A 25,615-nucleotide genomic window follows, 5' to 3' on the forward strand; every position below is an offset into this window, starting at 1 on the left:
TCCATGAGCAAATAGGAAAAGAGACAATTTTTGAAGGGCTTTGAACTCAGTATTGGTGGTGAGATTGTATTTTCTGCAGTCTTATGCCAAGATATGGTCCTCAAAAATCAATACAATTATGACAATACCTCTCATTAAAAACAATTTCTTGTCATCATTTTACATACTGGTATATCGAAAAGAAAAAGAAAGATGAAAGACTAATAGAAACACCAAATATGTTACACATCTTAACACCATATAACATAGAAAAGGACAAACTCTGTAGCAGGAAATGCTCTTAATGGTACATGCAGCGCATTCCCAAGAAGTCCAAGAACACATAGGCAGCCCAGCCATATCAATCTATTTCCTTGATCTTGGTAATATGAATGTCTTTCAAATTTTCCTTATTTTATGGAGGATTTAATAAGAAAAGTCTAAGTTTGTTTTTAAAAGAGCAGAAGACAACTCTAACAATTGCCCTTATCCAATATTCAGATTCCAAAGAAATCTTTTCTTTTCAACCAATTCAGATTCCAAAGAAATTTTTTCTTTTCAACCATAATGCCATGACTGTTCTTTCATAACTGCAGTGGGAGCCAATGGCTTATATTTCTGCATTTAAATAGGTTGGTGAAAATACATAGAAAAAATCTATGGTTTAAATACCTAAAGCTTTTCTGCAAGACAACTGGCAGAAACCCCACATGCTGCCTTCTAACATTGTTCTACTTTCATTTATGGATAGAGCTAACAACTGTTGTATTTATGAAAAGGAATCAATGCAAATAAGAGTAAACTTTTACATCTCCCAAGAGGAAAATTAAAAGATTCATGCACATGCATGAATTTGTCTGTACATAAGAACAGTAGACAAATCATGAATTGAGGTGTGCAAATGGCTTTGGGAACATGAAATAAAACAATCAACAAACAATAACAAAAGCTGAATAAAATCAAACTGATTTTGTACCACTGTCGGTTAAAAAATAAATCAATGGAGAGAAGCTATACATAAGGAGGTGATCAAAGCATTCATGGTTGATACTGATGGTAGCAACTTAAGGGCCTTAATATCCAAATAGAGCTCCAGTGCTCTCTGCCAATTTTTCGCCTGAAAGACAAAATATGCAAGTCAAGTAGAGCCATTTTTAACACATGATAGCATGTACTTATAAATAGAAAGTCACCCAAATTGAATCACATGAAGACAAGATCAAGGAAAAATCAAGGTGTTATTGAAGGTGCAAAATAAACAGAAACTAAAGTTTCCATATTGGATTAACCAAAAAGCCAGCAAAAGGTCTACAGAATCAATGCTTTTGGAAACAGGGCCAACCAAATCTCATATACAAAGACTGTGGATGATAAAATTTGTGGAGTGGCATACATTGCTACAGGCACCCATGAGTGAGCTATATGATACATTTCCAAGTTTGATCCCTTGCTCTCTTGCATTCTGCAGGATCTCAAATGCTACATCTATTTTGCCAGCATGCCCTGCAACATCTATTAGTGCACTGAAGAATACCTGCATCCAATTACAGGACAGAAAATCACACTGCAACAAATTAAATGTTATAAAGCAGGTATACAAAGCGATGCAATATTTCAATTTGAAAGTTTATGGTCCAATTAAAGGTTCATTGGAAAGAAAGATACATGCAACTGATGGAGGCAGGCTAGAGCAGAGAAATGACAGGGGTAAGTACCCAGCTAAGAAGATAAAACCAACCACACCATCCACTTGCATCTAGAAAATCTTTTGATGTTTATATGTTGTTAACCTAGTGCACTTTGACCACAACAAGAGAATTGTGAATTATCTTGCAAATTCAGGTAACTATAGGAGGTAACTATAGGTGACTTAACATGGTATACTCTTGACTAGAGGCATGGCTCAGATAATCAGCATATGACCATTTTAGACAAAGTGAGTTAACTTGGGGTTCAAACCAGCCATCCAAGTTGACCAGAGAAGGCATGAGACCATTTTAGACGATGGTTGAACTATGAGGTCAGTTCACTTGGGGTTGGCACAAGCCATCTAAGTTGACCGGAAAAATTACTTCGCTCAAAGAACCTCTAAATCCTGAAGCCCAATGATTGGTTCTTCTCATTTCCAAAAAAATTGGATTTGTATAAAACATTAGATTCTGTTATTGCAAAAAAGCCAGAAAATATATCTTCGAGTTTACTCAAACCAGATGGTTTAAAGAAGCAAGAACATTAACCAGTACAATTATCTGTCAGAAAACTTCCACACATGCTTCTCTACTAAAGAATCACAGAGTACCTCTTACCTCATCAGGAACGACACCCTTGCTTTTCATGTCATTATAAATGGTTAGTGCATAATCAAGATCACCCTTCAGGCTGCAGCTATTTATAGCTATCGTGTAAACTTCAGGAGTCCCCTTGATGTTGTATTGTTGCATCATTTTAAAAACTTCAAGTGCACGATCCACCTAAAACGGAGGAAGTTAATCCAGCTTCTAAATATCAAACAGCAGTCATTTATATTTTCAGTTGAAAGCATGAATTTACCTGACCAGCTTGTGAACAGGTCCTCATCAATGCACCAATAGTCACATGATCAGGGTCTATAGGCTGGGGCTCAGCCCTCATCTCTGCCAATACATCAAAGGCACGATCAACAGATCCTGATTGACCGCATGCAGTTATAAGTGCATTGAATACAACCCGGTCTGGATTCACTTTCTAGAGAAACAGAACAACTAGTCAACAAACCAAATTTGTAAAATGACAAGAATACTTAATAATGAGAACTGCAGACGGATTTTAATCTTGTAATCCTATAAAGCTAAGTGTGGAGCTTTTAGCACGAGGACATGATATGCAGAGAAAGTTCTTATAGCCTTGCTTAATCAATACCTTGGATCTCATTATTCCATAGGCACCAAACGCTTTTCCCACCTGGCCAGCTTTCCCACAACCATCGATTAGTGCACCATATGTATGAAGATTTGGCTCAACCCCAGCATTGACCATTTCATGGAAAACCTACAAAGATGACCTTAGAGCTTTTAAATATATCAAAGTTTATTTAATGAACAATTCAGAAAAGTTTCTGTATAAACAATCAGCAAACATGAAAACTAAAAATACAATTTCCACAAGCAAGATGTTCAATCAATAGTAAAAAAGCTTTAGAAAGCCTGCCATGTGCTAAACAAGAAGCACTAGTAAACTAAAAACCAAATTAAGTTAATTGAGCTAGACTACTTCTGAGTTCTGACACCTGGCAGTGAGACACTATCTGGACGGACCAGCGAGCCAAAGTCCGCAGACTGGTGAGGAAGATAGCGAATGGCAGCAACAGGCATGCATCTATCTGATTTCTTCTTCTTTTATTCTCTTGGTTCTTCTTCTTCCACGTTCTCTTTATTCTCTCCTCTCTTCTTTTTCTTTTCTACTTTTTATCAGTTCCTCTTCCAGTTCATTTTCCCCCCTGGTTCCCCCCTTTTCTCCCTTGTCTTTCTCTCTCACAACCCTACCTTTGTTTCAGCACCTATTTGTAAGGGACCTGATGTCTCCCATCTAAACCAAAATAAGTTTTGCAAACAGAAACTGAAGAAATGGTTGTCTTTGCATTATCGACATCAGGATACACAATACAGGCATTAATAATAATTCTGAACACTCTTCAAATCCAAGAAAATGTTTGGTTTTTAGATGAAGATAAGCTTCTCGCCTAAAACAACCACATAATACAAAATCCGGCACTTTCTTCTGCAGCCTCTGGAAGAAACAAATTGCACTTAATCCAATTATAAAGCACCTAGACCACACTCTGACGCACAAGAATAGATGGTGAGAAACTAAGAACTTAAACAGGATTAGAATATGCTTTGATACCATAACATAGAAACCTGTTTGACAAGGTAAATATACTTCATTGAACATGGTAAAGGTTTTAACATTGTAAATATACAAAATGAAAGAGTAGCATACTGTAAACTAAAGAAAATAAGTAATGCCAAAAAATTAAAATAGACAAATACAACTATTAGGATACCAATCCTATAGTACTATTATTCATTAAACATGACAAAGGTTACAAGACTATACTATAAACAACTAAAAAAGTACTAAAAGGAATATTAAACAGACCTAAACCAAAGGAAAAAAAATAATTGTTAAAAACATATTAACAGTATGTGAAAATAGAGGATCTGCTAATACAATATTGTAATATCGTGTGTTTTTCTATAATATTAAATTCTGAGACTTCATAAAATTTGGCTAAGTGTTTCGTAAAGTCGATAGAAATCCTCGATTTTAGGTGGAGTCAGCTGAGTCTGGGCTTGGCCCAAGACCCATTGACAAGACCTAAACAAGACAATTAAGATTTAGTAAAACTTTTTATTTTTGACCTTTAAAATCAGGCGAAATTTAAGCGAAATTCAGAGGCGAAATTTAGGTAATATATCATTAGACACGTCTCGAAATTCGAGAAACATTGATATTTTGTTTTTCTGAATTTGGACTGCCGTTGACCCAAAAATCGCATTTTTTAAAAAATGACACGCCTCGATGTGATCGGTTCTGGATTGGATTTGATCGGATCTGATCCATTTGACCCAAGGTAATATGGATTTGGACCCAATCCAACACCCATATTAATTAGGATCTTATCCAGTTTGAGATGCATATGGATATTGGTTATGGATTTGGATCTTGTATCTGAATCCGGATCCAAAATCCAAGTCCAACTAATTTAAAGTTTTAAATTCAAAATAAAGGTTTAATTGAGTGAATTTTCAAGTTAAAAAGACTGTCGTTGACCCAAAAAATCACATTTTTTGATATTTTGTTTTTCTGAATTTGGACTGCCGTTGACCCAAAAATCGCATTTTTTAAAAAATGACACGCCTCGATGTGATCGGTTCTGGATTGGATTTGATCGGATCTGATCCATTTGACCCAAGGTAATATGGATCTGGACCCAGTCCAACACCCATATTAATTAGGATCTTATCCAGTTTGAGACGCATATGGATATTGGTTATGGATTTGGATCTTGTATCTGAATCCAGATCCAAAATCCAAGTCCAACTAATTTAAAGTTTTAAATTCAATATAAAGGTTTAATTGAGTGAATTTTCAAGTTAAAAAGACTTAGAGATACCCCCTGAAACTTTTTGGAAATTTATTATTTAATAAATATTAATTAATTAATTATTAAAAATTAATTAATTCCGAAATTTCTTTTGGATATGGCAACTACTTAATATGTAGGGATTCTAGAAGAGCCCAAATAGGGTTAAAGTAAAATAGTAAAACAAAATAAAATACCAAATGAATAAAAAGTAGTTAAAAAGAAAAGAGGAGGTTAGAGATAGAGTTCTAATAATGGGTGAGAAACTCGAGAAGGGACGTCACCCTCTCTCTAGAAGACAAAAAAAAATTATAAAAGGGTCTAACTCGCCCCTCTCTATAGATTTCGTTTTCTAGAGAGAGAGAGAAGAAGAAGAAAAAAAAAGAAAGGAAGAGAGGAAAAGAAAAAGAGAGAGAAAGAGGGAGAGAGAGAAAGAGAAAGGAAGGAAGAGGACTTCTTTCTGTTTCGATCACCCAACGTTTATTTCCGGTTTTTTCCGTTTCCAATCGAAGGTACGAGTTCCTCTCTTAATTCGAACGAGAAAAAATAGCTCAAATCAAATTTATGTCGGGATTCTATATGAAAAATATTAAATCTGATTTTTCTAGGCATAAATCACATGCCTTGATGCACGAGGGTATGAACCTTGATTTTTGATGTATACATGGCTTGTTTTCTGTTTATTCATGTCCAAACTGTTGATTTTATAACAATAGCATGCTTTTTGTTAGAAAATGTATTATTTGAACTGCTGGACTGCAGTATGTTAGTTGTGTTGAGGAATGGGGTTGTTATATTGGTTTCACACATATGATGGAGTATATAGTGATATATGGATATGTGCTTTGCCTAAGAAGGCAATATATGAATGGGTTACCCGACGCGGGTACTTGAGTTATCGGCTTGCGTGCTATGTTAATAAGAGTGATGAAAACCTAATTGTAATTATTGTGTGCTTGACTGGTTTAAAAGCACCAGAGCACTTTGAGTGGGATTAAGAAATCAAAGTGGAAAAAGTATATGAATGGTTTATACACCTTGGTAAAATGACTAAGGTTGGGATCTACTGCTATAGCAGTAGAAGGAAGTTGGGAAATGTCCTGAACTTCGGGAAAATGATTAACTAATGAAACTAGTTTTTGAGGCTTAACTTGGAGAGGGTAGGTGGTACAAAACTTCGAGGACTTGTGTTGTGTTTCGAGCGTGAAGCGGCTCGTTGGTCCCCGTCCTCGGAGTTAGGGATCAGGACTACCTATGTGTCCTAGGTGGTAGTTCCATGTCTTCTGCAGAAGTTAGGGATGCATCCTGTTTTGAGTTGAGCCCTTGGGAGATTCTCTCGGCTATTGGTCGCTCCCTTGGGGATTCAGTCTTAGTTAGAATGTTCGGGTTAATAAAATACTCTTGAATAATATACCCCCGAACGTTTTCTTCTGAGATGGTCACCTGTGCTCGTGTGTACCCGCGGGGTAAGATAATTTAAACACAATTTTAGAGCAGTTAGGTATCACAGTGAGTGGAAATACTGAAAGTATATGTTTATGTTCTTTAACATGCTTTATATTCTGAGCTTGTGATGAAATAAAATTATGAAATGTGTAGATACGAGGTAGTTGAACACTTATCTGAGAGTTGTACATGTTAATGATTATGAATGTTGCAATAACATCTCACTTACTTATTAATGTTACACTCTGTTATTATTATGATTGTTGCATACCATACTTCGCTTATTAATGTTGCACACTATGCTTTACCTGCTCAGTTATGATTTTTTTATATCTGTTTACATACTCATGTATATGAATGTTGGCTTCTGTTGCATAAACTGCTTACTTGTTTAGACATATGTTGAGATTCACCTTTGATACCCACATCACATGCTGGATTCATAACATACATGTATTAAAAGTTACAGTTTCCCTACTTAGACGTGATAGTCTAATTCTTATAATTTTTATCATTTTCAGGTAAACGTGTAGTATTATGAGTGTTTGCGGGATGAGGCATTGGATCAAGATTATTGATTTACTGTTCCAGTGATTCCTTGGGTTTATGGTAATTTAAATGTTCATATCATAATGAAATGAAATACCTTGTTGAGTTTTCTCTCAAATGTAATATTCTGAAATGCTTAACCCTATATTAGTTATTCTTTCCGCTGTTATAAAAAAAATCACATAAATTTGGGTTAAAATTTTAGGGCGTTACAAATGGTATCAGAGCCAGGTTTCGATCCTGGGACCTGTGGGTTATGGGCCCACCACGCTTCCGCTGCGCATGTAAAATAATGCCATGAGACTAATAACATAATCATAAGTACCACAAAAAGGATCAACAACATAAACACCTAATATTATAACTATTGTCCCACAAAAGACCAATAAAAGACATTTATTAAAGTGAATGACTTCCCATAAGAAATTATGCTTAATACCTTATATATGAACAAACAATCTTATTCATCATGTAAGGCAATCATAAGTGCATAAGAATCAAATATTTTATAAGCTAGATCATAATTTTTAACACTTCATTATTACTTTTAATCAGTGTTATAAAAAACGTGCCTTGAGGTGCAAAAGGCATGCTATATTCTTATGTATATCCTTTAGCAACTAGCCTAACTTTGTATCCTTCAAGGGTCCCATCACTATCTTATATACCCATTTACAACCTATGAGTTTCTTTCCCTGTAGAAGATCTTTGATAGACCAAGTATAAGCCTTTTCTAATGCATCTAGTTCTACCCTCATGGCTTTAACCCATTCAGAGTGATCTTTGGCCTGAGTATATGATGAGGATTCTATATATGAATGTATTAGAGTTATGCATGCTTGATATTTGGACGAAGGAGAGTCATATGATACAAATTTGGATGGAGGTTGTGAAACTCTAGATAATTTCCTAGTTTGCAGTTCCTTTTCACTCAAGTTGGAAAAATTTTCAAGTGCACATGATGGTTTTTTATGGCCCCATCTAGAGTATTGTATACAAGATTGATCATCATAAGACTCTTCATCAAGAGGCTCACTATCTCTTGATTCAATAATATTTTCAAAATTATATTCACAATCACAAACATCTTGATTGAAACAAGGTCAAATAAGAATAAGTACTTGGTTACTTCCTTAGCTTGCTCTTTACCAAAGAAATCTTATTTTTCCAAAAAAGTTACATTTCTAAAAATATACAACTTTTCATTCTTAGGATCATAACACTGATATCCCTTTTGGTTATCAGCATAACCAAAGAAGGCACACGAAATAGCTCTTGGTGAAAATTTGTCATTTTTGTTGGTTAATACAAAACATTTGCAACCAAAAGACTTGCAATCTGGCATAGTCTGAAGAGAGTTTAACAAGTTTTTCAATAAAACAAATATTTTGTAAAGAAGAAGATGGCATTCTTTTTATAAGATAAATAGAGATTAAAACAACATCTGCCCAACAAATCTTTGGCACATGACTAGCAATAAGTAAAGTACTTTGAAGTTTCAATGATGTGCTTATGTTTTCTTTCTGCTAAGTCATCTTGTTGCGATGTGTGAGGACAAGATTTTTTATGTGAGATGCCATGTAGATTAAGATAATCTTTAAATTCATTTGAAACAAATTCTCCCCCTGAATCAGTCTGAAATATAAAGATTTTGTTTTTAAACTTAGTTGTAACCAATTTATGAAAGTTTTGAAAATGAAAAAAGACTTTAAATTTATGCTTGAGGAAGTATATCCAAGTATGTCTAGTAAAATCATCCATAAATATGACATAATATATATATATATATATATATATATATATATATATATCAACCTTTGGATAAAACAGGTGTTGGACCTCAAAAATCCGAATGTACAAGCTCAAGTTGTCTAAATAAAACAAAAGTTCTATCATTAAATGGTAATCTCTTCATTTTTCCAAATGAACCAGGACACATTAGGCCTCAATGTCCTAAACTAAGAGAGGCATATGAGAAGAAGGTTGCTTTTGTCGGCTCTCCACAAGAGTCAACTGATATTTTCACACTTCAAGATTCATCCATTAGAAGCATGTCTTTGGCTCAGTTAATGAAAGCTCTTCAACCCCTCTTAAGGGAGCATCTTCTTCAATTGGAGCCGTTATATTTATACATATGGCATATACGTGTATATATAACATATATATGTATTTATATATGTACATATAGGAGTATGTATATGTATTATATACATATATACATATGTGTGTGTATATATATATATATATTCTTTTAATGTATATATTTTTTATTTCTTTATTTTTTCTTTCTTTTTATTTTAGTTTATGTAGTTCCCTTTGAACTAGAACTTTGTTCTAGTTCACTTTTAAACTAGAGTTTGACTAGTCTACACTAGGTTGACTAGTCAAAAGAGTTGTTGGAGCATGCTCCAATGACTCTTTTGTGACCATTGGAGCTTGCTCTAACAGCTCTTTTGAGCTCTCCTCTCCCTTCTTTTGTATATAAATAGGGGTGATCCCCTCCCATTGTATTTCAAGAATGCTACTTGCATTTTTGTGAGGTTTCAATAAATTATTATTTTTACATATTGGGTTTGCCCTTTGTAGCATTTGTGAGTGTGCCTATTAGTGGCTTTTGTGATTGTGAACCTTGTAGCCCTTTAGTGACATTGTATTTGTGAACACTTTGTTTCATTACATGGTATCAGAGCTTGGATGCTCTTGAATCTTTGAAGATTATTGTCTCGTTTTCCGTGCTTGTGAGAACAAGAAAAGTACCTCTTGCTCTTTGGTGATTCAAGTGGTCGTGTGATCGTGCTTTTGAAGACAAGAGTGGCTCGTTGTTCTTGTTTGTGGTGTGGTGCATATGGTTTTGCTTTTTTTCTCTATTTTCTCCTCGTTTTTCATCTCCTCTATATCTCTTTATCTCTTTTACCCCTTTAAGAATGGATGCCCATGAAAAAGTCACCATCATACCTATGAAACTCAACCATACTAATTTTGTAATATGTTCTTCAATTGTGAAGCACCACCTTTGAGGAAAGGGGTTGTGGGAACTAGTGGATGATTCCGATCTGGAACATAAACTAGTTCTCACCAAGGTAAAAAGCGAAAAAGAAATACCTCTCGTAGATGATGCGAAAACCAAGGCTTTAGCCACTTATGAGAGAAAGTGGAAAGAATGGAGAATAAGACATGGCAAGATTATGGCTTGCTTTGTCAATAGCATGGATCTTAGTAAATGCTCTAGCCTTGCCAAATTTGATCATATCGATAAGGCTTGAGAATACCTTAATAATATGTATTCCCTTAAAGATATTGCACATATGGGCAATTTACAAAACAAAGTTCGTAATATGACCCAAAAAGACAAGAGTATTAGAGAATAATATAATGCCTTGTCCGAACTTTGGGAAGAGTTATCTCTTCTTAAGTCTAAGTGGCATTCTCCTAAGCTCCGCAAAAAACTTGACGTGGGACATTTATATCAATTCATAAATGAATTGAGACCGAAATTTGAAAGTACCAAATTGGCACTCCTACATAGAGGTAAAATTCCCTCCATTGTTACACTATTAAAGAGTTAACTATGGAGAAGAATAGGCTTAAAGGGCATACTTTGAAGAATGAAGATGACTGTGTTCTTGTTGACTCTAGACCGGGCAATTACAAGAACATCTATCAATCACCTCAATGGAAACAAGTGAATGAGTATGAAAATAAGCTTTATTGTAAGCAAAGCAATGAGTATGACAAGAAAAAGATTATATGTCATAATTGTCATGAACCGGGTCACATTAGACCTCAATGTCCAAAGTATAGAACAAGCAAAGAAAAGAAGGTGGCTTCGGTTGGCTCTCCTCAAGAATCCAATGACAAAACTCATGATGCACTCGTATCTGTGTTTCAACTAATGGAAATTCTCCAACCACTACTCAAAGGGGCATCTTCTTCACATGAGACATCCACTGGAGTTGCAGTCTCATCCTTCACCAATCCTGGTAAAATTTCTTGACTTCCTGATTCTGGCGCTTCTTTTTATATGACCTCCAATAGTAATATTTTATCTGAATATCATAGTAACTCAAGCATGTCAAATGTTTTTACAGCTGATGGTGCATCTCTTGAAAAAAAAGTAGAAAATTTTGAAAATATTTTGCAAAATTTCAAAAATTTTACTATTCTAAAAGTTAGATATATTCTCAAATTAAATTTAAACCTCTTATCAGTTTCTCAAATTTTAGACCATGGATGTAATGTCTCCTTCTCTTCTAATTGTCGTTTGGTGCAAAATCGCCATTTTTTGAAAATACCCAAGGATACTTTTTGGTATAATATTCAGAAATTAGATTTGGATTTATGGCATAAAAGACTTGGCCATCCTCATGCATCTAAAATCCAATATTTTCTAAGTTTAGAAAAAATTTATAATTTTGAAAATTTTACTTGTAAAGACTGTATTCTTAGGAAAATGAAGAGATTACCATTTCATGAAAGAACCTTTGTTTCTTCTAGACCGCTTGACTTAATACATTTAGATGTATAGGGCCCATCATCAGTCTTATCCAAAGGTGGTTATGCATACAATGTGATTTTTGTTAACGATTTATCTAGGCTTACCTGGATTTACTTTCTTAAACATAAATATGAAGTTTTTACACATTTTCAAATATTTCATAACCTGGTTAAAAATAAGTTTGGAAATGAGATTTATATCTTTCGTACTGATTCAAGGGAAGAAATTTTATCAAAGAAATTTAAGGATTATTTAAATTTGCATAGCATCACACATCAAAGATCTTGTCCACACACACCACAACAAAATGGTTTGGCAGAACGAAAATACAAACACCTTATGGAAACCACCAGAACCTTGCTAATGGCAAATCAAGTGCCTAAAGATTTGTGGGTTGAAGTTGCATTGACTGCTATATATCTCATTAATTCTTTGCAAAACACAACACCAATTGAAAAACTTTTTAAATTAGTTCCTGGTTTTTTTAGACTAAAAGTGTTTGGATGTAAATGTTTTGTTTTTACTGATAAAAATGATAAACGTTGTCCTTGTGTCATCCCTTTGTCTTCTTAGGTTATGCAGAAAACCAAAAAGGCTATAGGTGTGATTTAAAAAATAAAAAATTATACGTTTTGAGAAATGTATCTTTCTTAGAAAATAAAAAATTCTTTGATTTTGAAAATACTAAGAAAGTAACTAAGTATTCCTTTTTATTTGACTTTGTTTCATAACATAATGACTATGATCATGAATGTGACCTTGATAATAGTCGAAATATAATAGAAGGTGACCTTGACAATGGTCATGATGACGTGATTGATGAAGAGCAAACCCATAAGCATAATAACTATTTGCAATATTCTAGGCGTAGGGATTCAAATCACTCATGTGCACTGGAAAAATACTTTGATCAATATAAAGAACAAACCAGAAGGTCATCTAGGATCTCTAAACCACCCGAGAAGTTTGTGTCCTATGACTCCTTTTCTCCCAAATACAAGACATTCATTCATGTATAGAACCCTCAACCTATGCTCAAGCCAATGAACATTTTGAGTGGGTTGAAGCCATGAGGGTAGAATTAGAAACTCTAGAGAAGGCTAGAACTTGAATCATTTAAGATATACCATAAAAAAAGAAACCTATAGGTTGTAGGTGGGTATATAAGGTTAAAACCAAGAATGATGAAACGCTTGAAAGATATAAAGTCAGATTAATCGTAAGGGTTATTATCAAGAATACGACATAGACTATGAATAAACTTTTGCTCATGTTGCTAGAATGACCACTGTTAGGACCCTAGTTGCCTTAACCTCAATTAGAAAATGTTTATCCTTCAAATGGATGTTGAAAATGTCTTTCTTAATGGAAACCTAATTGAAGAAGTTTATATGGAGGCACCGCCTGATATAAATATCCCTAAGGATAAAGTTTTTCATCTGGATAAAGTCTTTTATGGCCTTAAATAAGCACCTAAAGCTTGGTACGATAGGATTAGTCAAGTTATGCTTGATATTGTATTCAAATATTATTTGACAGACACTGCATTGTTTTTTAAGGTGTCTAATGCAAGTATAATTATTTTTCTCCTCTACGTGTACGACATGATCATCACTGGAGGAGACAAACAAGGAGTTGAAAATATTAAAAAGTTTCTCAAAAAACATTTTAAAATGACTGATTTGTGATTTTTAAAATATTTCTTAGGAATTGAAGTTGCTTACTATCCTAAAGAGTATCTGTTATCTCAGTCTAAATTTGCTTTTGAAATTGTTTTTAGGTCTGGCATTACGAATGATAAGAGAGTTGACACTCCTGAAATTGTTAACACCAATATGTGAATTGACGATGGAGAACCTCTTGAAGATCTTACTCCTTACAAACAGCTTATTGGAGCTCTCTCTTACCTTTTAATTACTAGACCTAATAGCACACATTGTACACACAACTAGTCAATTTTAACACGCTCTCACTTATGTTCACATGGGAGCAGTCTTGCATATTATTAGATATATTAAGACCTCTATTTCTCGAGGTTTCTTTTTGTCTGCTTCTTCTAAATTAGATTTCATTGTTTATACTGATGCTGGTTGAGAAGGAAATCCAAATAACAGACACTCAACCACTAGTTTTTGTGTTTTTCTAGGTAAATCTCTAATTTCATAGCAATGTAAAAAGCAACAAAAGGTTTCACTTTCGTCAACTCAAGCTGAGTATCAGGTCATGGCAACCACCACGATAGAGGTGGTGTGGCTCAGGAGATTGCTGGCAGATATAGGAGTTCAAGTGACCAACGCATCACGCATGTGCTATGACAATAAAAGTGCAATTTACATTGTCAACAACCACACTTTTCATGAACGCACCAAACACATAGAAATGTATTGTCATTATGTTCAAGATGAGCATCTACATGGGACTACTGATCTGCCTTATGTTACTTCAGAAAATCATCTAGCAGATTTCTTCACCAAACCTCTCATTACTCCCAGGTTTCACTTCCTTTTAGACAAACTTTCGGTTGTTATACCGTAAGTTTGAGGGAGAGTGTTAAATTGTATATGTATATATATATATATACATATGTTATATAGATGTATATATAAAATATATGTGTATTTATATATGTACATACGAGTGTGTATATATATTATATACATATATATTTTTTCTATATGTGTATATATATTCTTTTAATGTATATAGTTTTTATTTCTTTATTTTTTCTTTCTTTTTATTTTATTTTATCTAGTTCTCTTTGAACTAGAACTTTGTTCTAGTTCATTTTTGAACTAGAGTTTGACTAGTCAAAAGAGTTGTTGGAGCAAGCTCCAACGACTCTTTTTGTGACCGTTAGAGAGCTTTTTTGAGATCTCCTTCTCTCCCTTCTTTTGTATATAAATAGAGGTGATCCCCTCCCGTTGTATTTCAAGAATGCTTCTTGCATTTTTGTGAGGTTTCAATAAATTATTATTTTTACATATTGTGTTTGTCCTTTGTGGCATTTGTGAGTGTGCCCATTAGTGGCTTTTGTGATTGTGCACCTTGTAGCCCTTTAGTGGCATTGTATTTGTGCACACTTTGTTTCATTACACCTTTTATCATAGTCATTGCCTTGTCTTCTATAATGAGGTGTGTTGAGAATAAGTGGTTTTAAGTAAAGTAATTTTATAGTAAGATGCTTTTTGCAATTTTACGTTTATAATGGGGCTTTCTTGTAATTATGTTTTAAGCCTCTCTCTATTTAACATAGAGAGAGGCCCTAATAACATTACGATGCTCTCGATTTTCTGTGCAGCTTTCTCTCTCTCTCTCTCTCTCCCCCCTCTCTCTCTCTCTCTCTTCTCGTCTCCCTCTAGGGCTCGGTCCATCTTCTACATGGTATCAAAGCTTGGCCGATCGTGGAAGCGTGATCGACTGTGACGTTGGTATCGACTGTGACGTGGGTGCGTGATCGAGTGAGATCAAAGCACAGTCGATCGTGGAGGCTTTCTTGAGCGTGATCAAACCTCGATCCAATGTGTAGTTTTTCTAATCAGGTCAGCGATTTAAATTATTTTTTTTAAAGATCTGATGACAGATCTGGGCATGCTGCTGGTCGTGGATGCCTGCTGTGGATTTTGTATCGTTGGTAGTTCCTGCCGTGATTCTGGTAACTACCCACGCTGGGAGTTTGATTGCTGTTAGGCGTGTGCTTGCTGTTGGTGATTCTACATATAGTTGGGGCCTTGTTGTTTTTTCTTTCGTGAAGATCTTGATATCGTGGATGATTGCTGTTGGGAGTTTTCCTGCTGTTGGTGGTTCTACATATGGTTGGGGCCCTATTTTTTTTAATTTGCGTGAGATCTTGATATCGTGGACATCGGTACAGTGTGCACTGACCCACGTCAGTTTCTGTGGGTTACTATCTTTGCCTTCTAACCTGCTGAGAATGTTTAAAAGAAATCAGTGCTTCTATCTCAGCCGTGATACCTTGATTTTTGGGTCCTGAGTGTTTTTTTTGTGGTGTCATGTCATGACTTTTTTTTTTTTTTTTTTGGAAACAGCACTCCAACACGTAGTGGTGTTATGAAGTTCTGTTAGTCGTGATTCACTGATGTGCTGAAATTTTGTTTTCTGTTTGTGGGCTGCTGCTCACTACTGTCGTGGGGTTTGTTTTGTTTTGTTCGTGTGGGAACAGTTGCTGATTGTATTATCAGTTGGTGTGTGAGTGTAACACACGGTTATCCCTGTTTCTGATTGGAGGCTGTCTATTTGTTTTGAAATTAGAAGTATGGCTGAAACTTCGAAATGTGATTCAAAATTGGAAAATATTGGAGAATATAAGGCATTTGCCAATCCATTTTCGTACGGCTCGTCTGTTAGGTTGAATGAGACTAACTATGCCAGGTGGTCCAGAACATTTATGATGTCGGTATCTGGACATCGTCGAAAACATATCTTGTTGGAAGTGGAACCCACTGAAAAGGTGGGAAAATATGTTACATGGGATGAAGATAATGACATAGTTATGTCATGGATTATGAATAGTGTCGAACCCCATATTGCAGATGGTTTAATTTACTATAATACAGCTAAACAGATGTGGGACAATCTCCGAGATACATACTCACAAGAGACTAATGTGAGTCGTATCCTACAAGTCGAACAAGAAATATATAATTTACAGCAGGGAGATCAAACCTTGGCCCAGTACTATGCCTCTGTAAAAGCTGCGTTTGAAAGACTTAATGCTCACAGACCCCTCTGTTGTTCGAAACAAAAGGATCATCAAGAACAAACTATGGTTGCCAGGTTTCTTACAGGTTTATCTTCAGATTTCTCTGTTGCCAAAGTCCAAATGTTGACTGGTTCGGATGTACCTACTCTTGCTGAGGCATATAATCGTCTGAGCAGACTTGCGATATCTCTTCCACATTCTCAGCCTGTGACTCAGTCATCTGCCTTGGTTGTCTCATCTGGTTATGGACGTGGAAATCTTCAGAACATCAGAGGACGAGGTCGTGGACGAGGTATGGGCGGCAGAGGAAAGCTTCAATGTACATTCTGTGAAAAATCTGGACATTTAGAAGATCGTTGCTGGGATAAGCATGGTCGACCAACCTCCTCTTCATCAAAGTCATATGCTCCTAAAGCACATGTTACTACTCTCGAGGCAACAAAGGCACAAGAAAATATCTCTGCAAGTGACAGTAGTATCACCCTCAGTCGTGCTGAGTACGATGAGCTGATAGCTCTTCGTCCTTTGAGTTCTACCTCTCCTATTGCTGGTGTTGCCTATTCAACCGGAAATCTTCTTCATCCGACTGACAGTAAGTGGATTATTGATTCTGGTGCATCCAGACATTTGTGTGGAAATTCACTTGTCTTTTCAGAACTAAAGGGTATTAAGGCCCAGCTTGGAGTCTCATTAGCCGATGGGAGCACCTCCCCGGTTGTTGGTCAGGGAAATATTTCTATATCCTCCTCATTACAGTTGAAAAATGCTCTTCATGCTCCAAAATTTCCTCAAAGTTTACTTTCTGTTAGCTGCCTTGTAAAAGAACAAAACTGTAGAGTAATATTTGATCCAATGGGTTGTCATTTTCAGGATTTGCTGACGGGGAAGAAGATTGGTGGAGGCTATGAAGAAAATGGAATTTACTACCTACATCATCCAATGGGTACTGTTCATGCTGCAGTGGAACATTCATTCAGTCCTGCTCAGTGGCATCGTCGTCTTGGTCATCCTTCATTGTCAAAGCTCCGTTTGGTTTTTCCTCAGATTTCTTCCACCACATCCTTCCAGTGTGAAGCATGTCAGCTGGGCAAGCATCATCGAAGTTCGTTTCCTTCGAGTCAGAGTCAGTCTAGTAATAAAGTCTTTGAACTTCTTCATGCAGATGTATGGGGTCCTAGTAAGATTCCTACTAGGACTCAGTGTCGATACTATTTAGTTATTGTTGATGATTTCTCTAAGTTGTCATGGGTGTTTTTACTAAAGGAACGATCTGAAGTTCCCAGTATTATCAAATCTTTAATTCTTGAAATAAAAACTCAGTTTGAATCTAGTGTCAAGATTGTTCGCACTGATAATGCTCTCGAGTTTAAATCACACAATTTGTTACAGTTTTACCAAGATAATGGCATCCAACCACAAACTTCTTGTGCCTATTCATCTCAACAGAATGGGGTGGCTGAGCGAAAACATCGTCACCTACTTGATGTTGCCAGGACCATTATGATTCAATCCAATGTTCTTGCGTTATACTGGGGAGATGCAATTACAACTGCTTGCTATCTGATCAACCGCATGCCTTCCTCTTCTGTGGGTGATCAAATTCCAATTCATATCCTAAAACCCAATACCCCCCTCTTCTCCCTCTCGCCCAAAGTATTTGGATGTGTTTGTTTTGTACACAAACTTGGTCCTGACCGTGATAAATTAGCTGCTCAAGCTACAAAATGCATATTTATCGGTTATCCCAAAAATCAAAAGGGATATCGATGTTATGATCCTACTTCTCGCCGAGAGTATGTCAGTGCGGATGTATCTTTCTTGGAATCCACTCCATATTACTCTAGTACCGGTTCCCCGCTGCAGGTTGATCACACTGAATCTTGTCCATTACCTATACCTCCTTTTCCTTTGGAATCCGTGCCCTCATTCCCGAACCACACTTCATCCTCTTCCCGATTTCATAATCCTCCATTGGTATATGTGCGTAGAGTTCCACCTCCACAAGCGCCTCCATCTTCTTCCCTTGAGGTACGTTCTACTGACAATAGTGATCTTCATGATGATAACAGGCCGATTGCTCTACGAAAGGGGATACGACAATGTACATTATATCCCATTTCTCAGTTTGTCTCCGAAGCTAGAATTGGAAATCAGATGAAATCTTTTATTTCAGCTTTATCTGCTGAAACTATTCCTTTGAACTATCAGCAGGCAGAGCTTGATTCTCGATGGAAGCTGGCTATGCAAGAAGAAATGGATGCCTTACTATCTCAGCATACATGGGATCTAGTTGATTCCCCAGCGGATGCTGACATTGTTGGATGTAAATGGGTATATACTATCAAATACAAATCGGATGGTTCACTTAAAAGGTACAAGGCCAGATTAGTAGCCAAAGGGTATACTCAGACATATGGTATTGATTTCTTTGAAACCTTTTCTCCGGTTGCACGGATGGGTACCATTCGTCTTGTTCTCTCAGTAGCTGTTCAGCATGGTTGGAGCTTGTCCCAATTAGATGTGAAAAATGCATTTCTATATGGGGACTTATCTGAGACTGTCTACATGCAACAACCTTCAGGATTCGAGGTTGAGGGGGAGTGTCAGAAGGTGTGTAGATTGAAAAAGGCGATTTATGGCTTGAAACAAAGTCCCCGTGCATGGTTTCAAAAATTGTTTGAAGTGATGTCACGTTTTGGCTTTAATAGGTCAGCAGCGGATCATACACTATTAATAAAGAAAACTAGCTCTGGCATAGTTGTTATGGTGGTATATGTGGATGACATCATTCTTACAGGCGATGATGTGAAAGCTATTGAAGCCACAAAGGCTCATCTTCAAAAACACTTTGTTACAAAAGATCTTGGTTCACTCAGGTATTTTCTGGGTATAGAAGTTGCCAGGAGCCGTGAAGGGATGGTTTTGTCTCAACGGAAGTATGTTCTTGACTTATTAAAGGAAACAGGAATGTTGGGAGCTAAACCAGCAAATATTCCCATGGACCATAAAGTTCAGTTGTTTGAAGAAGGGTCAAAACTAGTTGATAGCAAAAGCTATCGCTCCCTAGTAGGGAAACTACTGTATGTAACTGTGACCAGGCCGGATATTGCTTTAGCAGTAAGTAAAGTTAGTCAGTTTATGGACAAACCAACTAAGGTACACTGGAATGCAGCTATTATGATTCTCAGATATCTAAAATCTTCCCCTGGAAAGGGGTTATTGTTCAGGAAAGGTGGACCTCTAGAGATAGTGGCCTATTCTGATGCTGACTATGCAGGATCTGTAGTGGATAGAAAATCTACCACAGGATTTTGTGTGTTCTTGGGAGACAACTTGATCTCTTGGAGAAGTAAGAAACAAAATGTGGTTTCTAGGTCGAGTGCAGAATCAGAATATCGGGCTATGGCCCAAACAGCTGCTGAATTGATGTGGGTTCGTACTGTTCTTCTTGATCTTCAGGTGAAGGTTTCCTCTCCCATGACCATGATGTGCGATAACAAAGCTGCAACATATATAGCGAACAATCTTGTATTTCATGAGAGAACAAAGCACATTGAAGTTGATTGTCACTATGTAAGGGATATGGTTCAAGCTGGTCATATCACTACCAAGTATCTAAAGTCGGAAGACCAAGTTGCAGATATGTTCACAAAACCTCTTGCCAGACCAAATTTCTCAAAATGTTGTGAAAAGCTGAGCATGATTGATATCTATGCTCCAGCTTGAGGGGGAGTGTTGAGAATAAGTGGTTTTAAGTAAAGTAATTTTATAGTAAGATGCTTTTTGCAATTTTACGTTTATAATGGGGCTTTCTTGTAATTATGTTTTAAGCCTCTCTCTATTTAACATAGAGAGAGGCCCTAATAACATTACGATGCTCTCGATTTTCTGTGCAGCTTTCTCTCTCTCTCTCTCTCTCTCTCTCTCTCTCTCTCTCTCTCTCTTCTCGTCTCCCTCTAGGGCTCGGTCAATCTTCTACAAGGTGGTTTATATGCACGTATGTAATTTCTCGGTCAAGAGACGGCCAAGATTGAGTCATACTCACTTTTGGTTACACGCCTTTTTAATCTATTTTCCTTCATACTCAACTCTTATATGGTATCTTCAATAGAGGGAACTTTTTCTCTAAGGAGAAGAATAGATTTTATAGATTCAAATTCCGGTCTTAGGCCATTGATAAATTAATAAAAATACTCTGCATCCATTTGTTTTTGGCAGAGTTCTATATCTTCGAGAAAATGTCATTTTGGCTCTAGAAGAGCCAATTCTTCTTAAAGTTTGGATAGATCATTATAGTATTCCTTAATAGTTTTATTCCCTTGGATCATAATCCGAACTCTATCTTTTACATTGCACACATGTGCAATATCCTTAAGAGAATATATTATCTTAAGATAATCTCAAGCCTTGTTAGCTTGCTCAAATTTAGCAAGACTTGAACATTTTTTAATATTCACACTACTAATAAGCCAAGACATAATCTTGGCAAGTGCCATCCTCCATTCCTTCCACTTCTTCTCATAAGTGATTAAAGTTTTTGTCTTCTCATTTTCGGTTAGAGGTACCTCTTTATCACCTTCTACCTTAGTGAAAACTAGCTTAGGTTCTGGATCGTGTCCATCTACTAGTCCTCACAACCATTTTCTCAAATAAAGTGCTTCATAATAGAAGTCCATGTTACATAATTGAAATCATTGAGCTTTATGGGTTTAATGGTGACATTATCATTGTCATCCATTGTTACAAGGGCTGAGAGAGATAGAAAGAGGCGAGAAAGAAAAAGATAAGGAGAGAAGATGAAGAGAAAAAGGCAATATGAGGAACACGAGCACTTCACCAAGCAAGCACAAGCACTCCACCAATGGTTCATACGATCACTCAAGCACTTGCAAGATCACAAACACTTTGAATAAGAGTCTTCAAATGAGCTTCAATGCTTCCAAGCTCTGATACCATATAAAGAAATGTGGGACACCTTCAAACATGAACAAAGTGTCCACCAACAAGCACAAAATGCACAAGCACAAATGCCACTAAGGGCACAATCACAAGTGCCACTAAAGGCATACACAAAGGATAAAAAAATTAATAATCTTATTGAAAAACAAAAATGCAAGAAGCATTGTCTTTACAAAGGGGGGAGACCCCTATTTATATACATAAGAGGGAGAGGAAGAGGATCAAGTCAACTCAAAATTGACTTGGTTCTATATTATATATACACACAATATATATAATAATTATATATATAAATACATATATATGCGTATATATGTATATATATGTATATGTATACTATATTACAATGTTATCAAAAACGTGCCTTGAGGTGCAAAAGGGGCGCCTCACCTTGAGGCACGGCCCTCTGTGCCTCAAGGCACAAGCCTGAGGCATGAGGCGCAAAAAAAAAATTAAGATTTCTAAGACATAATTAACAAGATTTTTGTAGGTTAATCTCATATATTTTTCAGTTATTTCAGTTATGTAATCAATTTCTTAGTATATTTTAACTTTTGTTGGTTAATTTCATATATTTTTCAGTTATGTAATCAGTTTTTATATGTTACTTAAAGTAACATATAAAAGTAACTTATTTTTATATGTTAATCTCATATTTTTTAGAATAATCTCATATATTTTAACTTTTGTAGGTTAATCTCATATATTTTCCAGTTATTTCAGTTATGTAATCAGTTTCTTAGTATATTTTAACTTTTGTTGGTTAATCTCATATATTTCCAATTATGTAATCAGTTTTTTAGTTACTTTTATAAGTTAATCTCATATTTTTTAGACTAATCTCATATATTTTAATTTTTGTAGGTTAATCTCATATATTTTCCAGTTATTTCAGTTATGTAATCAGTTTCTTAGTATATTTTAACTTTTGTTGGTTAATCTCATATATTTTCCAGTTATATAATCAGTTTTTAGTTACTTTTATATGTTAATCTCATATTTTTTAGTACTTATTTGAGATTTTCTATTTCTTATTGGTTGTTATTTCATCAATAAAGCATTTATTTATTTATTTATATTTTTAGATATTTTTTTAAATTTTTTTAAAGTTTTCAAAAAAAAATTTGAGGCTTACGCTTTACGCCTCGCCTCGGTTTTTGGTGGAGCGCCTCGCTACACCTCAACGCTTTTCACAACACTGCTATATTAGATATGTGTGTGTGTGTGTGTGTGTGTGTGTGTGTGCAATTTACAATTTAACAACTAACCTATAGTAACTATAGGTTTCACAAGACATCTGATTCCCCTCTGGCCCAATTCAAAAGCATGTTGAATGATCACATCAAGCATAGCAAGTCAGAGAGTGAATGACTGCAATCACCATACATTTCATCCTAATTTCAAAGCATCAAGCCCAGGTATCCAGTTTCATATGCATTTCAAGTTGGTCATGATTTGAAAATTAATGGAGAGACAATCCTAAAGCAAACAAAAAGCTCAAGCCTTTTAACAGCATTTAGCAATTCAATGTATAATCTCACAAACAGTGTAGAAAAATCGTGGCCATAATGTCAACAAGAACTAGTCCACTGCAGCATGGATTTGGAATTATAGCCGGCTAAAATAAAAGGCAACACCTACTCTTCGGGGGACTAAGGCTAGAAAAAATCATACTTCAAACATGGCCTCAACTTTTCCGCTTTTAGCACAAGTTGATATTAGGGTTGTGTAAAGCTTGCAATCAGCTTTTAGTCCAGCTTCTGTAACAAGTGGCAAAACCTGAAACGCTCCTATTGAGCATTTGAAAAATAAGAGAGTTAGACGGTCAGGTGTTTTGACAAAAATAAGAACCATTGTTAAAAAAAATATAATGTTACCTCCAGAATCTTGTGAACTAGCACACACAGACATAAGCATGTTAAATGTGCTCAGACTTGGCCTCTTGATCAGCTTGACAAAATGGAAAGCCTCCTTTACAGCCCTTTGGATTTTACAGGCCATCAAGAATCTTGTGTGATAGATCTGAAAGAAGTTCAGAAAATGAACTCATCAAATATATACATGTATGTCATATGATATCCCACTTAACAAGATATAGAATAAAAAATAAAGGTCAAGGTGCAATAGCCTTACTTTGTCCATATCGAGCAGGTGTTTCCTTCTCATGTTTTCTAGCAATCCTACACACTCACTTAACCTAATAAAAAAATGAACTGAAGAAGATGAATAGATGGTGTAGAAGGTGAACAAGGTGTTTCCTTATGTTCATTTGCTGACAATTGAACACATCAAAGGTAAGTGTTTCACTTTCCATATTTTTTGCTTTCAAACAGCCAATGAATTGGATCCACACAAGAAGAAGAGCAATACCTTCCATCCCTCAACAGACGATTATACATGCTCATATACTTAGATAGATTGCTTTCATCTTTGTCCTGGATCTCAAGCAGCAGATGAGAACTAGGTTGATCCCTTCCATCTTTAGCATGGATAAAACTACCATTGCTCTCACTGGCAAAGTCCTGTTCATCACTAGAGACAAGGACATTTCCTTCTGGGGCTTCTGAAAATTTGATCAAATTACCTGATTTATAAGATCCCATTCAGTGAAAACATGAACATTGAGATACCTCATTGCCAGCACACAAATGGAAATGATAACTCCAAAACAGAAAATAATAGGATAAATCAATTAAGACAATTTCTTAGCATACGTTTGTCATGCATAACCTGTAGCGAGTAATGAATCATGTGCTAACTGTTTTACTCCTTTGCGCTGGTGATGCCTATGTAGTGGGGAAAATCCATTTCCATTATTGATATGGAAGCCCATAGGACTTGAAACTTTAACATGCGATCTAGGCCTTACCACAAGCTTGTCTTCTTCAGAAATGATAACAGAATCTGCTCTATAAAATCCACCAGGGAATCCATTCATATCATGAACTTGTGATTCACTTCCTTCACTTACTCCATGCTGTGGTCTGTTGGCAGAACTGGTATATGCAACAGTAGTCTCTAGAGTATCAGGAGAAGAATTAAGAACTGGTATGCTAGTTAACCCAGATATAATTCCATCTGGTTTTGCTTCTTCAGGACCATCTACCAAAAGATCTTCCTTGGCATCTAACAAACTTTTGGAATCCACTTCACCTGAATCCCTAGACATCATATGCTGAAGAACTGGCATGCCACTTAATCCAGATACAGCTCCATCTTGCTTTGCTTCTTCTGGACCGTATACCGAAAGATCTTTTTCGGTAATTAACAAACTATTGGAATCCAATTCACCTGAATCCCTGGATATTATAAGCTGTGTGCTCTGCTCCAAGACTTCATCAGAATAGTGGGCATTAGTTGAAGTGCAAACATCAAAACTAGGTTTCAGTAATTGTTCCCCATACATTCTTTCTTCCTGCCTTAATTCATTTTCATCTGTTTTAGATTCTGATATAGATGTTTCTTCAGAATACAAAAAAGGGTCTTTAGTGTAGCGCATTTCCTCAGCAGAATCCTGAATGGAGGTGCTAGTTTCCAGCTTTTTGTGGCTAAAATTTTGCATATCAGGGTTCCCATGCATGTTATTTTCCCCTGCAGTCAGGATAATCCTTGTGACACCCTCAGATTCTCTGGAGGCAAGTGTAGCCTGAACATCCAAGTCCTGTGGAACTGAAAACTATACAATAAGCATGAATATTAGAAGCTTCAAGTAGACATGTAAATATGTAATGACATGGGAAAAAAGGACTTCACTTAAACAACACCGCAAATACAGAAAAAGGATCAGGATCATACCAACATATAACAGAAAATTGTCAAACAGGAGAGTACAGAAGCAGCTAACTATAAGGTTTAATTGAATGTCATTAAACAACATGACAAAATACAGAAAAAGAACCAGGAATCACAGACCAAGACACAAAAGAAATTTGCCGAAAGCATAGAATAGTAGTTCAACAATAAGTTTTATTTATGAAACTGATGTAAATCTGACACTGGACTTACGAGGAAATCTACTCAACAACGAATTTATTTAAAAATATCTAATAATATCTAGAAAAAAGCTGGAAATTGAAAGGAAATGCAAGAAATAACAGGAAATTAACTGAAAACTTTAAAAATTGGAATATATCTCATAACTCAACCCTCTGATATGACATCTAGATCTCTCGTCCTTTTAAAGATGAAGGTTTCTTAATTGTAATCAAACTACTTATTATGATAACCTTCTCAAAAGATGAAACCTATCCTAAAAATGTGGATGAGATACAATAATCCCAATACAATGACCAAAATAACAAGCAAAAATATAAAATGCAAATGGACCCTTATGGACCCGATT

The 25,615-nt window shown here is 35.8% G+C and overlaps 1 protein-coding gene across 5 annotated transcripts in view; it reads right to left on the minus strand.

The window, feature by feature from the left end:
* Nucleotides 1–25,615, minus strand: part of MRL1 (Pentatricopeptide repeat (PPR) superfamily protein) — a 51,193-nt gene that overhangs the window by 23,239 nt on the left and 2,339 nt on the right. The window contains exons 2-11 of one of the 5 annotated variants that reach the window (XM_090008861.1): nucleotides 24,004–24,934; nucleotides 23,644–23,857; nucleotides 23,407–23,470; nucleotides 23,151–23,295; nucleotides 22,948–23,063; nucleotides 2,878–3,006; nucleotides 2,530–2,703; nucleotides 2,286–2,450; nucleotides 1,373–1,513; nucleotides 997–1,096 (exon numbers count right to left, since the gene is read on the minus strand). In XM_090008861.1, the coding sequence (XP_089864987.1) occupies nucleotides 997–1,096; nucleotides 1,373–1,513; nucleotides 2,286–2,450; nucleotides 2,530–2,703; nucleotides 2,878–3,006; nucleotides 22,948–23,063; nucleotides 23,151–23,295; nucleotides 23,407–23,470; nucleotides 23,644–23,857; nucleotides 24,004–24,934 (2,179 nt within the window). Of the gene's footprint in view, nucleotides 1–996; nucleotides 1,097–1,372; nucleotides 1,544–2,285; nucleotides 2,451–2,529; nucleotides 2,704–2,877; nucleotides 3,007–22,947; nucleotides 23,064–23,150; nucleotides 23,296–23,406; nucleotides 23,471–23,643; nucleotides 23,858–24,003; nucleotides 24,950–25,615 lie in introns of all 5 variants that reach the window. The other 4 variants (XM_090008860.1, XM_090008857.1, XM_090008859.1 and 1 more) reach the window with 4 other exon arrangements.

Source organism: Nuphar pumila, chromosome 6, assembly GCF_984573655.1.
Source record: "Nuphar pumila chromosome 6, dmNupPumi1.hap1.1, whole genome shotgun sequence".
NCBI lineage: Eukaryota > Viridiplantae > Streptophyta > Magnoliopsida > Nymphaeales > Nymphaeaceae > Nuphar > Nuphar pumila.